The sequence below is a fragment of the Pan troglodytes genome, chromosome 13 (genome assembly GCF_028858775.2).
Source record: "Pan troglodytes isolate AG18354 chromosome 13, NHGRI_mPanTro3-v2.0_pri, whole genome shotgun sequence".
Classification (NCBI taxonomy): domain Eukaryota; kingdom Metazoa; phylum Chordata; class Mammalia; order Primates; family Hominidae; genus Pan; species Pan troglodytes.
Genome location: NC_072411.2, coordinates 120451512 through 120466677, shown reverse-complemented (window position 1 = coordinate 120466677; position 15166 = coordinate 120451512). Strand labels below are relative to the sequence as shown.

At 43.0% G+C, this 15166-nt stretch overlaps 1 protein-coding gene across 2 annotated transcripts; it reads right to left on the bottom strand.

The window, feature by feature from the left end:
- Positions 1-4124: 4124 nt before the first annotated feature.
- Positions 4125-5459, bottom strand: LOC107973927 (high mobility group protein B1-like). 2 transcript variants are annotated; one of them, XM_016950478.3, is made up of 2 exons: positions 5189-5459; positions 4125-4884 (listed from the first exon to the last, which is right to left on the bottom strand). In XM_016950478.3, the coding sequence occupies exons 1-2, from the start codon at positions 5427-5429 to the stop codon at positions 4583-4585; spliced, it is 543 nt and encodes a 180-aa protein (XP_016805967.1). In that variant the 5' UTR covers positions 5430-5459; the 3' UTR covers positions 4125-4582. The 2 variants fall into 2 exon arrangements, with proteins under 2 accessions (XP_016805967.1, XP_016805968.1); XM_016950479.3 differs by having other exon boundaries at positions 4125-4880; positions 5191-5459.
- Between the last annotated feature and the right edge of the window lie 9707 nt (positions 5460-15166).

Sequence of the window (15166 nt, the reverse complement as noted above, 5' to 3'; positions counted from 1 at the left end):
CTTGGCTCGAGCAGTCCTCCCACTTCAGCTTCCCAAGTAGCTGGGACTGTAGCCCTCATGCCTAGCTAATTTTTAAATGTCTAATAGAGATAAGTCCTCGCTATGTTACCTGAGGTGGTCTTGAACTCCTGGCCTCAAATAATCTTCCCACTTTGGCCTCCCAAATTGTTGGTATTACAGGCATGAGCCATTGTGCCTGGCAGAAATACATTTCTATTATTTGTAAATTACTCACTCTAAGGTATTTTGTGATAGCAGCAGAATGGGTTAAGATAAAAGGGAACTTCCTTTACATGATAAAGGGCATTTATGAAAAAAACCCCACAACACGTCATTCTCAATGGTGAAAGACTAAAAGCTTAGTTTCTAGAATCAGAAGCAAGACAAAGATGTCTGTTGTCATCTGTGCTATTCAACATTATACTGGAAGTCCTAGACAGAGCAATTTGGCAAGAAAAATAAATAAAAGGCCTCTAAATAGCAAAATAAGAAGTAAAACTACCACGATTTGTAGATGACTTGGCTCTCTGTATAGAAAATCCCATAGAATCTCAAAAACCTACTATAGCTGGTAAAGGAATTAAGCAAAGTTGGTGCAAGGCCAACATACAAACATGAGCTCTGTTTCTTTACACTAGCAGTGAACAATCTGAAAAGGAAATTAAGAAAACAATTCAATTTACAGTAGCATCCGAGAGAATAAATTACCTTGGAATAAATTTAACTGAGGAGGTGAAAGACTTGTACACCAAAAACTAAAAACATTGATGGAAGAAACTAAGGAAGACCTAAATGAATGGAAAGACATCCCATGTTCATGGGTTGGGAGTGTTAATATTGTTAAGATGGCAATATTCCCCAAAGCAGTCTATAGATTCAATGTAATCCCTATCAAAATTCCAATGGTCTTTTTTTTGGAGAAATTGATACTTATCCTCAAGTTCCTATAAAACTGCAGGGACCGGCTGGGTACAGTGGCTCATGCCTGTAATCCCAGCACTTTGGTAGACTGAGGTGGGCAGATCATGGGGTCAGGAGATCAAGACCATCCTGGCCAACATGGTGAAGCCCTGTCTTTACTAAAAATACAAAAATTAGTTGGGCATGGTGGTGCATGCCTGTAGTCCCAGCTACTTGGAAGGCTGAGGCAGGAGAATTGCTTGAACCCGGGAGGCGGAGGCTGCAGTGAGCCAAGATCACGCCACTGCGCTCTAGCTTGGGCAACAGAGCGAGACTCTGTCTCAAAAAGAAAAACAAAAAACAAAAAACAAAAAACAATACCCAGAGAACTGCAGGGACCTCTGAATAGCCGAAACAATATTTAAAAAGAAAAAGAAAATTGAAAGACTCACACTTCCTGATTTCCAAACTTACCAGGAAGGTACCTGATTTCCAAACTTACCAGGAAGGTACCTGATTTCCAAATTTCCCAGGAAGGTGTTTTTGAGACAGGGCCTAACTCTGTCACCTAGGCTGGAGTGCAGTGGCACAATCTTGGCTCACTGCAACCCCTGGGCCCTGGACTCAAGTGATTTTCACATCTCAGCCTCCCAAGTAGCTGGGACTACAGGTGCACACTACCACATTTGGCTAATTAAAAAAATATTTTTTTTCTGGAGAGTTGAGGTCTCACTATATTGCCCACGCTGAAGTGTGGTACTTGTATAAAGACAGACACATATAGACCAATAAAACAGAATTGAGAGTTTAGCAATAAAACCAAACATCTATGGTCAATTGATTTTTTACAAGGGTGCCATTTAATGGGAGGAAAGAAGAGTCTCTTTAACAGATTGTGGTGGGACAATGGGATAACCACATGCAAAAGAAAAAATGAATTCATACCCTTGCCTCATTCCACATGCAAAAACTAATTCAAACTGGATCAACAACCTAAATGTAGATGATGAAACTATTAGAAGAAAACATGAGGTAAATCTTCATGACCTCAGATTTGGCACTCAAATCTTGAGCAACAGAGAATGAAAAAGATAACTTGTTCTTTCTTTTCTTTTCCTTTCTTTCTTTCTTTCTTTCTTTCTTCTTTCTTTCTTTCTTTCTTTCTTTCTTCTTTCTTTCTTTCATTTTTCTCTTGAGACAGAGTCTCACTCTGTTGCCTAGGCTGGAGTGCAGTGGTGCGATCTCGGCTCACCGAAACCTCTGCCTCCCGAGTTCAAGCGATTCACCTGCCTCAGTCTCCCAAGTAGCTGGGACTATAGGTGTGCGCCACCATGCCATGCTAATTTTTGTATTTTTAGTAGAGACAGGGTTTCACCATGTTGGCCAGGCTGGTTGTGAACTCCTGACCTCAGGTGATCCACCTGTCTCAGCCTCCCAAAGTGCTGGGATTACAGGTGTGAGCCACTGTGCCCAGCCAAATTGTTCTTTCTTAAAATTAAAAACTTGTGATAGACATGTACCAACTGTTCCTCCAAACCTGAGACGAGTCAGCCAAGAACTGCCATTAAGTACATTAAGCTGAAAGTCTGAACCTACGTAATACAATAGGTTGTGCTATTTACAGAAAATGAGTGACTAAATACAAAAATTTTTTTTAATTAATAGAGATGGGGTCTCACTATGTTGCCCAGGCTGGTCTTGAACTCCTGGGCTTAAGTGATCCCCCGCCTCAGCCTCCCAAAGTGCTGGGATTACAGGCGTGATCCACTGTGCCCAGCCTGTTGTTTAAATTTTAAGTGCTTTAATGGGTCTCCCAAGGAGTTACCTGCTTTGGAAAATCGCATATATTGAACCTCTCGTTTTGGTATAAAAAGAGATGTGGCTGGGCGCGGTGGCTCACGCCTGTAATCCCAGCACTTTGGGGGGCTGAGGTGGGTGGATCATGAGGTCAGGAGATAGAGACCATCCTGGCTAACACAGTGAAACCCCGTCTCTACTAAAAATACAAAAAATTAGCTGAGTGTGTTGGCACGCGCCTGTAGTCCCAGTTACTCGGGAGGCTGAGGCAGGAGAATCGCTTTAACCCAGGAGGTGGAGGTTGCAGGGAGCCTAGATCAGGCCATTGCACTCCAGCCTGGGTCACAGAGCGAGACTCCATCTCAAAAAAAAAAAAAAAAAGAGAGATGCATCACTTTTATTAGTAGAAAATTTCTCCTCGTCTCTACTGAAAAAATGTTGAGTTGAAGGAATGGGAAATTATTAACTTGCCTGGGGTGTTCTCATGACTTGATCCAGTTAAGTTAGGAGGAGCAAATGTGACAGTGGAGATTAAGGAGATTTTTAAAAAAATTATTTATTTATTTATTTATTTTCGAGACAGGGTCTTGCCCTGTCACCCAGGCTGGAGTGCAGTGGCGTAATCATAGCTCACTGCAGGCTTGATCTCTCAGGCTTAAGCAATCCTACAGCCTTAGCCTGCCAAGTAGCTGGGACCACAGGTCCACACCACCATACCTGACTAATTTTTTTGATTTTTAATACAGACAGGGTCTTGGCATGTTTCCCAGGCTGATCTCAAACTCCTGGGCTCAAGCAGTCCTCCTGCCTCAGCCTCCCAAAGTGCTGGGAGGTGTGAGCCACTATGCCAGGCCGAAAGATACTCTATTTGGATAGGAGTTGATGGCAGTTTCCTCTGGGTGGAGTAGTGGAGATGGAGAAAAGTGGAGTTTTTGAGAAATTATTTCAGTGAAAAAATCAAAAAGTTCTGGTGATGGACAGATGCTCCACTAGTTTTCTATGCTGAGTAACAAATTACCACAAACTTAGCAGCCCCAAATAACACCCATTTATTATCTTACAGTTTCCATGGGTCAAGAGTCTAGGCACAACTTAACTGTGTCCTCTGCTCAGGGACTCGCCAGACTTCAGACCAAGTATTGACATGGGCTGTAATTTCATCAGAGGCTCAACCAGGGAAAGGTCAATTTGCAAGCTTCCTCAGGTTGTTGGCAAATTCATCTCCTTGCAATTGTAGCACTGAGGTCCCCATTTTCTTTCTGGCTCTCAGAGGCCACCCACAGTTCCTTGATAAACATGATAGCTTCTTTTTTCTTTTTTTCTAATAGAAGAATTGTACTTACTTAGAAGCATTCAGAATGTCAACAAAACAGCTGCAACTTTTTATTTTTTGCAATTACAAAGTGGTATTCAGTTAACAGAACAATTATTTCATATAAGCTGCATCAGAGACAACTGAAGATAAAAAAACTACCATCCCTGTATATAACTAATTTGTGCTGTGCACCAACAAGAACCTGCTTTAAATTTCCATGCCAATTTACAACCCTCATACTGTACCAGGCAAGGTTAGTGGCTACTGAAAATACCACCAGAATAGGGCTATCTAAAGACACATTCGGTAGTGTGTTAGCTATACAAAAAAAAGACACTGTGCAGTTTAAAATAAAATCTTACACAGCCTTACATTTCATTTTTTTTCTTTAAAAGGAGTGAGTTGTGTGCAGGGGGGTTAAATGCTTTATAGACAAGAAAAAAAAACTGTGCTAGAACCAACTTATTCATCATCATCTTCTTCATCTTCATCTTCTTCATCTTTCTCCTCCTCCTTCTTATCCTCTTCATCTTCCTCATCTTCCTCCTCTTCCTCCTTTTTCTTGCCTTTTCAGCCTGGACAACTCTCTTTTTTTGCTGCATCAGGCTTTCCTTTAGCTTGATATGCAGCAATATCCTTTTCATATTTTTCCTTCAGCTTGGCAGTCTTCTTTTCATAAAGGTGCTTGTCATCTGCAGCAGTGTCATTCCACATCTCTCCCAGTTTCTTTCCAACATCACCAATGGGCAGGCCAGGATGTTCTCCTTTGATTTTCGGGCAATACTCAGAACAGAAGAGGAAAAAGGCTGAAGGAGGCCTCTTGGGTGCATTGGGATCCTTGAACTTCTTCTTTTTTTTTTTTTTTTTTTGAGATGGAGTCTCACTCTGTCACCCAGGCTGGAGTGCAGTGGTACGATCTCTGCTCACTGCAACCTCTGCCACCCGGGTTCAAGCGGTTCTCCTGCCTCAGCCTCCTGAGTAGCTGGGATTACAGGCACCTGCTACTGCGCCTGGCCAATTTTTGTAGTTTTAGTAGAAATGCGGTTTCACCATCTTGGCCAGGTAGTCTTGGATTCCTGACCTCGTGATCCACCTGTCTCGGCTCCCAAAGTGCTGGGATTACAGGCATGAGCCACCGCGCCCGGGCTGAACTTCTTTTTTGTCTCCCGTTTAGGAGGGGTATATAGGTTTTCATTTCTCTTTCATAATGGGCCTTGTCTGCCTTTGGCATATCTTCAAATTTTCCTTTCTCTTTAGCAATCGTGGTCTTCCACGTCTCTGGGCACTTCTGAGAAAACTCTGAGAAGTTGATTGAAGCATCTGGGTACTGCTTCTTATGCTCCTCCCAACAAGTTTGCACAAAAAATGCACATGATGACATTTTGCCTCTCGGCTTCTTAGGATCTCCTTTGCCCATGTTTAGTTATTTTTCCTCAGTGAGGCACAGAGTTGCTCAGTGCCCCTCTGGCTCTCACTTGCCCTGGCGCAGTCTCTATGGAGCTCAATGTACTGCAATGGCTGAGAGTGGGAGCCAGACGCAGCCTCCTCGCTCTCTCTGCTCTGTAACATTACTCTTCGACAGCTTACTTCTTTAAAGCCAGCAAGGGAGTCTCTCTCGAGCCAGCTAAGATGGAGTATTATATAACATAATGCAATCACAGGAATGCCATCCAGTCACTATCACCATATAACATATCCTAAACAAGATTCTAACATCTATCACCTTGGCTATATATATATATATGTATATATATGTAATTTTTTTTTTTTGAGACAGGGTCTTGTTCTGTCACTCAGGCTGGAGTGCAGTGGCGCGATCTCAGCTCATTGCAACCTCCACCTCCCAGGTTCAAGTGATTCTCATGCCTCAGCCTCCCAAGTAGCTGGGATTACAGGTGTGTACCATGACACCTGGCTAATTTTTGTATTTTTAGTAGAGATGGGGTTTCACCATGTTGGTCAGGCTGGTCTAGAACTCCTGACCTCAAGTGATCCACCCACCTTGGCCTCCCAAAGTGCTGGGATTATAGGCGTGAGCCACCACTCCCAGCCCACCTTGGCTATCTTCTATTGATTAGAAGCAGGTCACAGGTTCTGCCTCAAGGGGAGAGGATTCTACAAAGGCATGCCTCATTATGGTTAGGGGGGTGCTCTTTAGAGTGTGTCTCCCCCAGGTAGAATAAGGGAAAGTGAAGAATCACCTATAACATTCAAGTTTCTGGCTTGAGCAGGTGGGGGGAAGTTGTGCCATTTATTGAGACACAGAACATGGAGGAGCATGTTGGTTGAGGAAAGCTCTTGAGTTCAGTTGTTGACATTTGAGTTAAGCTGCTCAGGGGCATGAACCATGCCTGTTTTGTTTTTCATTGTATATCCAGTGCCTGGTGTAGTTCCTGACACATAGTAGGTACTCGATAGGATGAATGAATGAGATCTGTGAGATACCCAAGCAGAGATATTGATGAAGCCAACATCTCCTGGATGCCATTTGTGAGGTGTTGACTGACCATGCATTTTCAGAATCAGTGGTGTTTGTGCACCATTGGTGCATAATGGTGATGAACATGCTGGCTTGGATGAGATGGCCTAAGAAAGAGGGTACAGGGAAGAAAGCAAAGGTCTCGGGACTGAGCACTGGGAGCCCCAAGGCTGAGAAGTGAGGCTGGAGAGGAAATATTGGCAAAGAATACAAAGAGAGGACAGACACAAGACTGGTGCCAAATGCTGCTGAGAAGTTGAGACAAGACTGAGAAGTGTGCCTGGGGGGAACTGGTTTTGGTAGAGTGGTGGGGCTCAGCAGCCAACTTAGTGGTGGAGAAGTGGAGGAGGTAAGGACATGGAAGGCAAGTAGACAACTCTTTCTAGAAGTCTGGCTGAAGGGGAGGAGGGACTGCGTGATAGCTGGAGAGAAATGAGCCATCCACAATTGAGATCATCCAGGTCCTGACTCCAAAAGTGTATCCTGAGGCAGGGGCTGGGGTGCTCTGGACTGGGTCCACCCTCTGGGTCAGAGAGAGAGCACCTTCTCTGCCTAGCTCAAAGTCTTGCTTTTATATTGCTGTCTCTGTCATGTTCTTTTGTTTTGCTTTTGTTTTTTTTTGAGATGGAGTCTTACTCTGTTGCCCAGGCTGGAGTGCAGCAGCGCAATCTCTGCTCACTGCAACCTCCACCTCCCAGGTTCAAGTGATCCTCCTTCTTCAGCCTCCCGAGTAGCTGGGACTACAGGTGTGTGCTACCATGCCCAGCTAATTTTTGTATTTTTAGTAGAGACGGGGTTTCACTATGTTGGCCAGGCTGGTCTTGAACTCCTGACCTTAGGTGATCCACCCCCATTCCCAAAGTGCTTGGATCAGAAGCGTGAGCCACCACACTAGGTGTTGTGTTATGTTCTTATAATAGTCAGGCTAACATATTTCTTTAAGAAGGTTTAAAAGTCACAAATTTGGAGAATATGCTTGGATATCTCTTTCCTCTCCCCTTCCTCCTCCCGCTTCTCTCCCCAATAATTCTGTCCAGAATGTCCTTCCTTCCCTCCCTTCTTTTTATTTAGAATGAAAGAGACTTAAGAGGTTTTCATTGCTGACTAGGTGGATGCAAGAGAGAGGGAAAAGTTGGAAAGAAAGAAAGAGAAAGAGAGAAAGAAAGGAAAGAAAGGAACGAAAGAAAGAAAGGAAAGAAAGGAAAGAAAAAGGAAAGAAAGGAAAGAAAGAAAGAAAGAAAGAAGGAAGAGAAAAAAAATGAATAGTGTGAGGCTTCTGAGAAAATGATGGGGAGATAGACTCTAGGATGCAGGTGTTGGGATTGAGTTTGGAGTGGCCAAGGGACACCAACTTATTTGTGGCAGAAGGAAGGCACGTATGTATGTATGTATGTGTGTGTGTGTGCGTGTGTCTGTGTGTCTGCGTGTCAGGTGGGGGCAGTGATAATATTGGTTTGGTTTCAGGAAGCAGAGAGAGGCTTAGGTCCGATTGTCTTTTGTTTCTACCTCAGTCCTGGAGGCACTACCTTCTATGTAATAAACTGTTCATATTTGTTGAACAAAAGAAAGGGTAAATAAATCCTTAAAGGACAGCATAAATAGCATATCCCTTCCTTAGATTTTCAAAATGAAATCTTCACTTTTGTTATCATACAAATGACACATGCTGTTTGTAAAAAGTTTCAGTAATATAGAAAATTTCTGGCCAGATGTGGTGGCTCACGCCTGTAATCCCAGCACTTTGGGAGGCCGAGGCGGGTGGATCATCTGAGATCAGGAGTTTGAGACCAGCCTGGCCAACATGGAGAAACCCTGTCTCTACTAAAAATACAAAATTAACTGGGCATGGTGGAACATGCCTGTAATCCCAGCTACTTGGGAGGCTGAGGCAGGAGAACCACTTGAACCCAGCAGGCAGAGGTTGCGGTGAGCCGAGATGCTGCCATTGCACTCCAGCCTGGGCAACAAGAGCGAAACTTCGTCTCAAAAAAAAAGAAAAAGAAAAAAGAAAAAAGATAAAAGAAAATTTCCCTCAAATTCTAACCTGCAGGGATAACAACTGTTAAGTGTCAGCCTTACCAGTAGGTTATATATTAAACAAAAGAGGATCACTTGATATGTGGAACTGTGTGAGCTGTTTTTCTCATGGGAACATTTATGTGCTTTGTGTCAATATGTAAAGATGTTCTTTATCTTTTATAACACCTGCCTGGTCTCCATAACACCTCCGAGTCTCATAAATTTATTTAACCAAAACCCTGTTGATGGGCATTCAGGCTGTTTCTAACTTTTCAGTACAATAACCCTTCTTGTTCACACAACTTTGCACCGTGCACCATTCTTTTCTTAAATTCCTAGAAGAGGGCAACATGCCTGCACATTTCAACTTTTGATACTTATCTTCCAAGTTTGCCTGCTGAAGCCAGTTTAGGCTTCCATCAACAGAATGGAAGTGCACCTGTTTCTGTCCCGCCCTTGCCAACAACTGGCTACTAGAAATCTTTTTAATTGTCTCCATCTAAGTGAAAAATGATATCTCATTTTATTTATTATTTATTTTTAATTTAATTTTTTTTTGAGACAGAGTTTTGCTCTTGTTGCCCAGGCTGGAGTGCAATGGTGCGATCTAGGCTCACTGCAACCTCTGCATCCTGGGTTCAAGCGATTCTCCTGCCCCAGCCTCCCAGGTAGCTGGGATTACAGGCACCCACCACCACACCCGGATAATTTTTTGTATTTTTAGTAGAGATGGGGTTTCACCGTGTTGGCCAGGCTGGTCTCGAACTCCTGACCTCAGGTGATCCACTCATCTCAGCCTCCCAAAGTGTTGGGATTATAGGCGTGAGCTACTGTGCTTGGCCAATATCTCATTTTAATTTGCTTTTCTGTAATTATTAGTGAAGTCGAACATCTTGAGTGTGAATTTTGGACATTTTTGTGTCTTCTTTTAAAATAGAGTGCTTCTTTATGCCTTTTACTCATTTTCCTACTGGGTTTGTAATTTTCTTATTATTTCCAAACAATTCACAGTTTAATAATATTACTTTTTCTCCATCATGTTGCGAATGTTTTCTTTCCATTTTATTGTCTTTTGCTTTGCCATATAGAGATTTTAGTTTCATATTTGTCAATCTTTTTCTTTTCTTATGGCTTTGTCTTTGACATATTGCTAAGAGAGCTGATTACCACATTAAAATTATAAAACATTCTTTCATGTTTTCTCTACTACTTTGTAGTTCAGCTTTTTTCATTAAGTTTTGTTCTTCTCCGCTTTTTAAAATTAGATGGGCAATATGTGGCAATATATGATTATATCCTAATGACATCCTTGAATGTAATCACTTTGTCTCCTCATAATGCCCTCATACACTCTTCAAAAGCAGAGAGGAGAAAAAGAGGGATGATGAGAAATACTTTTTTTTTTGGTGAACTTAAATAGAACAGCTGATCTTATGCAACTAATAAGTAAATAATTCTGCATTTCCATGAAAAAAAGAATGACTGTTACCCAATTAAGATTTATCCTTTCAGACTCTATTCATGCATTTCTTTCATATGTTCATATGGGTATCTATGCACACATGTAACATAAATGGTATCATTCTATGTATGTTATTTATAATTTGGTTTTTTTTTGAGATAGAGTCTAGTTGCCCAGGCTGGAGTGCAATGGTGTGATTTTCGCTCACTGCAACCTCCACCTCCTGGGTTCAAGTGATTCTCCTGCCTCAGCCTCCCTAGTAGCTGCGATTACAGGCATAGGCCACCAAACCTGGCTAATTTTTGTATTTTTAGCAGAGATAGGGTTTCACCACGTTGGCCTGACTGGTCTTAAACTCCTGACCTCAAGTGATCTGCCCGTCTTGGCCTCCCAAAGTGTTGGGATTATAGTCGTGAGCCACCATGCCTGGCCTATAATCTGCTTTTCATTGAACATTAGATAGTTCTTTGTCAGTACATATATATTTACTTCTTCCTTTTCTAACTGACTGCTGCACAATAGTCTATTGTATGAATGTAGCATAGTTTATGGATAAATTCTTTTATATTCAAGGCTTTCGTCCATCTGATTTTTTTTTGCATCTGTGTATGAGTGGAGTGAGTTCGGGATATAACTATTTTTTCCTAATAATTTCCCAACTATCCTATCACCACATGTTGCATAACCTCTCTTTTCTCCACTGACTTCAAATGTTATTGTCATAATTGAATGGACACTAAGCAGAGAATGCTGGGAGGTGGGCGGAGCAAAGTGTTCAGGAACATCTGAAGGAGCTTCCTGCTTTTGCTGGACCAGTGGTAACAGCTGGCCTGGGTATTCCTGTTTCCTCCCCAGCCACATAGCTTTCTCTGCACCAACACAAAAAAGGACTGCCCAGTATTCCCTAATTTATCCCTAGAAATAAATGCAAACATCTTAGTTTTGAAATGAGACCATTTAATACTACTACCACAAATCCTGTGTAAGTCTTACTATTCAGCAGACCTGCTGATCATCTCCATCTCCGTAGAGTTCCTGAGGTGTGTGGGCCTAGGTGCCATGTGAGTTGGGGAAGACCCTGCTCCAGAGCCTTCTCTCCTGGGAATTGAGGGTGGGGGCATCAGGGACATAGCCAGAGCTGGGTTTGCTTTTGCAAAGTGTTCCATTGGTAAAAATGGGATGGTTTTGGGTGATTCATGGTGAATCTATTTTAATTTAAATCATTACATATTTATTTTAAGTCACGTTAATAAAAGTGACTCAATTTAAAGAAGAACATGGTATTTGAGCAGGCATGGCAAAAATGCTGAAGGTGGTTTGAGGATGATGGAAGTTTGGAAGACCCCAAATTAGATGATCGTATTATTAATCAAGAGTGCCTTCAGCTGCTAGTAACAAAAATCTAACTCCCAGTGGCTTAAAAACATAGGAGTGAGGTATTTTTGTTTGGTGTTGTAATTTTACACATAAAATTTGCTAATATTGGTTGGATGCTCAGCAATGTCCAGGGCTGACTTCTGTCTTCCCAGTTCTTTTGTCCTTCTCCCGATGGTTCCATGATGGTTGCTGCAGCTCTAGCAGTCACAAGCAAAAGGAAGGAAAAGGGAGAGAGGGTGCCAAGCAGTGTCTTTCTTCCTCTTTGGTAGGAAAAGTGAGGTTTTTCAGAGTTCCCAGCAGTCTTCTCCTTGAGCCTCATTGACCAGAATCATATCTGTGGCCACCGTTAGGTGTAAAGAAGGCTGGGAGAGTGGGCAATAGGTTGCATAACTGGCTTAGACCATCCTCATTCAATGGAGGTTCTGTTAGTGAGGGAGGAAGGGGAATGGATGGTGGATAGACAACTGCCACGTCTGCCACGTGGGAGTGCGTGGACCCATAGAGGCAAGCAGAGATGCAGACCATATGGCCCCAGAGAGAGTGCTGCAGTGGGAGCCGCGTCAGGCTTCCAGCTCCAGTTCCTGAGTGACAAGCTGTCCTGCATTGCCTGTTCTTACAAGTTGGCGAGATTGCCTGTTGTAACATTTCCATAAACTCTCTTTTGACTTGAGCTCCTAGGAGTTGGTTTCTGTTCTTTATAGCCTGGAGCAGAGTTTTGGACACTTTATATTTTATTTCATTTTATTTTGAGACAGAGTTTCCCTCTTGTTGCCCAGGCTGGAGTGCAGTGGCGCGATTTTGGCTCACCGCAACCTCTGCCTCCTGGGTTCAATCAATTCTCCTGCCTCAGCCTCGGAGTAGCTGGGATTACAGGCATGCACCACCACGCCCGGCTAATTTTGTATTTTCAGTAGAGACAGGGTTTCTTCATGTTGGTCAGGCTGGTCTTGAACTCCTGACCTCAGGTGATCCGCCTGCCTCGGCCTCCAAAAGTGCTGGGGTTACAGGCGTGAGCCACTGTGCCCAGCCCTTGGACACATTTTAAAGTTTGTTTTCTCATTTGTTCTTTACAGTAGTTATTATTATCCTTATCTTACAAAGAGGAGAAGGAGGTTCCAAGAGGTTGGGTTAAGTTGGCAAACTCCATGTGACTCTAACCCAGGTTTTCTGACAACTAACACATTTTTCATGCTGTCTTTCTATTTCTAAGATTTCCACCTTTAAAGGGGAAGTGTTTGTTCCCTAAATAGCACCAAGAGGACAAAGGGAATAAATATATGAGAGACTGAGTTTCTTCTGGTGCCTGTCAATGCCACCCATCAACTCTGTCCCTGGATTAAGTCAAAAGGCAGGAGGCAGCTTGGCTGTGTCATGCACTGGGCTTTAGAGACCTAGGGAATGTTTGGTTTTCTGTTTGTCTATTTCCAAACATTATGTGTGTAATTTATTGTCCCGATTATAACTCAACACAGTTGGAAACTGTGAGCCATTCAAGTCACAGATTTGTGCGAGAAGCACAAGAGAAAATAAGTGCGTTTGGGAGCTGCGACCACCAGTAGTTTTTATCATTGCCAAGACAACACTTTGAGAGCCAACGTTTTGATCAATTCCTTGCCAAAAATAAATCATGATTTATTTTCCCTAAACTTGCTGTTTCTCCTGCATTCCCTGTCTTGGTAAATGGTACAACTATCTACGCAGTCATGCCAGGCTTTCCTCACCCTGGCACACAATGCCTTGACCACATTATGCAGATTCCTTCCCCTAATTACACAGTAATATGCCCCTCCCCCTTTCCCTTTAATTCTCCTACAGAGGATGGTGGCCGCAATCTCCTACACTCTGTGTTTTCTTGGTTGTTAGAAAACCTGGGATGCCTGTTAATCATATAGGTTCCCAGGCCCTTCCCCTAGACTCAGCAGGTCTGGAGGGGGTCTTGCAATCTGTATACTTAACAAGTACCCCAGGCAATTCTTCTCAGCAGTGGGTAGCACTAGTACCTGGCTGGCCTTGCTTCAGGTCTCTCTCTTGTCAATGTAGCCCCATTCTGCTGTAGAAATATCTTCCTAAACTATGCTGGTGGTTCTTTATCTGCAGCACAAAATCCAAACTCTTGTAGCATGGCAAACAGGGCATGATTTGGTTCCTACCTCCCTTGCTGGCCTCGTCTACTTCCCTGGTTGCTCATAATACAAACTGCCTGTTAACTCTGAGGATTCCATTGCTCTGTTATTGCTCAATGCCTTTGCATATGCTCTTCTTTGTGCCTAGAGAGGCCTCCTTCCCCAGGTCTATCTGGAAAACCCCCATTCATCCTGCAAGACCCAACTCAAGTGTTGCCTCTTTCTGGAAGCTTTTCTTGCTGTCACTGCAGCTTGAACGTACATGTATTATTGCAGTTACCCCGTGGCTCCGCTACAGCAGAGACTGTGCTTAGCCCACAGGTACACCTAGTATTTGTAGTAGTAGGTGCTTGTTAAACAGGGTTGAATAAAGGTAGCTTCTCCTATGTGAGAGGAAATGTAGTGAAAGCAAGTAGAGCAATTTTTAGGAAAACAGTATTCCCATCTTTAGTTTGTGAGTCTAAACTCTCAGGAGTTTCTTACTGTGAAAATCAGTCATCATTTTATCTGTGTGCATTTACGAAGTCAATATATTAAACTGTTTAACAATAGTTAACATATATCTGGTGCCAACCAATGTGCCAGGAACTTTGCATTCACCATCTTACTTCATCCTGCAGATGAGGAAACCGAGGCTCAGAGGAGAATTAATTTTCCCAAGGTCACGGCCAGGTGTGGTGGCTCATGCCTATAATCCCAGAACTTTGGGAGGCTGAGGCAGGTGGATCAGCTGAGGTCAGGAGTTCAAGACCAGCCTGGCCAACATGGTGAAACCCCATCTCTACTAAAAATACAAAAATTAGCCAGGCATGATAGTATGCACCTGTAATCCCAGCTACTTGGGAGGCTGAGGTAGAAGAATCACTTGAACCCAGGAGGCAGAGCTTGTAGTGAGCCAAGATCAGGCCACTGCACTCCAGCCTGGGCGACAGAGTGAGACGCCTTCTCAAAAAAAAAAAAAAAATTCCCGAGATTACAAAACTGGTAAATAGTAGAATTGTTACAATGCTATTCTGCTTCTTCCAGAGACTTAGTTAACAATCATTAGGATATGCAGTATGTGTCTAGGATGAAACACTCTAGGTAATGTAAATGAGTGAAGCACTCTGGCCATGAGGCAAGGAGGAGTAGAAAGTGTGGCAACCAGTTACAGGTTAAAGAAGTTGGCCAAGACAATGCCAGCTGATAGCCCCAACATGTTATTGTGAACAATTTTAAACATAAAGAAAAGTTGGGCCTGGCGCAGTGGCTCACGCCTGTAATCCCAATACTTTGGGAGGCTGAGGTGGGTGGATCACCTGAGGTCAGGAGTTTGAGACCAGCCTGACCAACATGGAGAAACTCTCTCTACTAAAAATACAAAAAATTAGCCAGGTGTGGTGGCTCATGCCTGTAATCCCAACTACTCGGGAGGCTGAGGCAGGAGAATTGCTTGAACCCGGGAGGCAGAAGTTGCAGTGAGCCGAGATCACGCCATTGCACTCCAGCCTGGGCAACAAGAGTGAGACTCCATCTCAAAAAAAAAAAAAAAAAAAAAGAGAAAAGAAAAGTTGACAGAATTTCACTGTCTACTTGTACATCTACTACCTAGATTCTGCCATTAGCATTTTACCTGCTTTATCTCATATTTATCCATTATTCATCCCTATAGCCATTAATCTATTCTTTTGGATGTATTTCAAAGTAATTGTGGA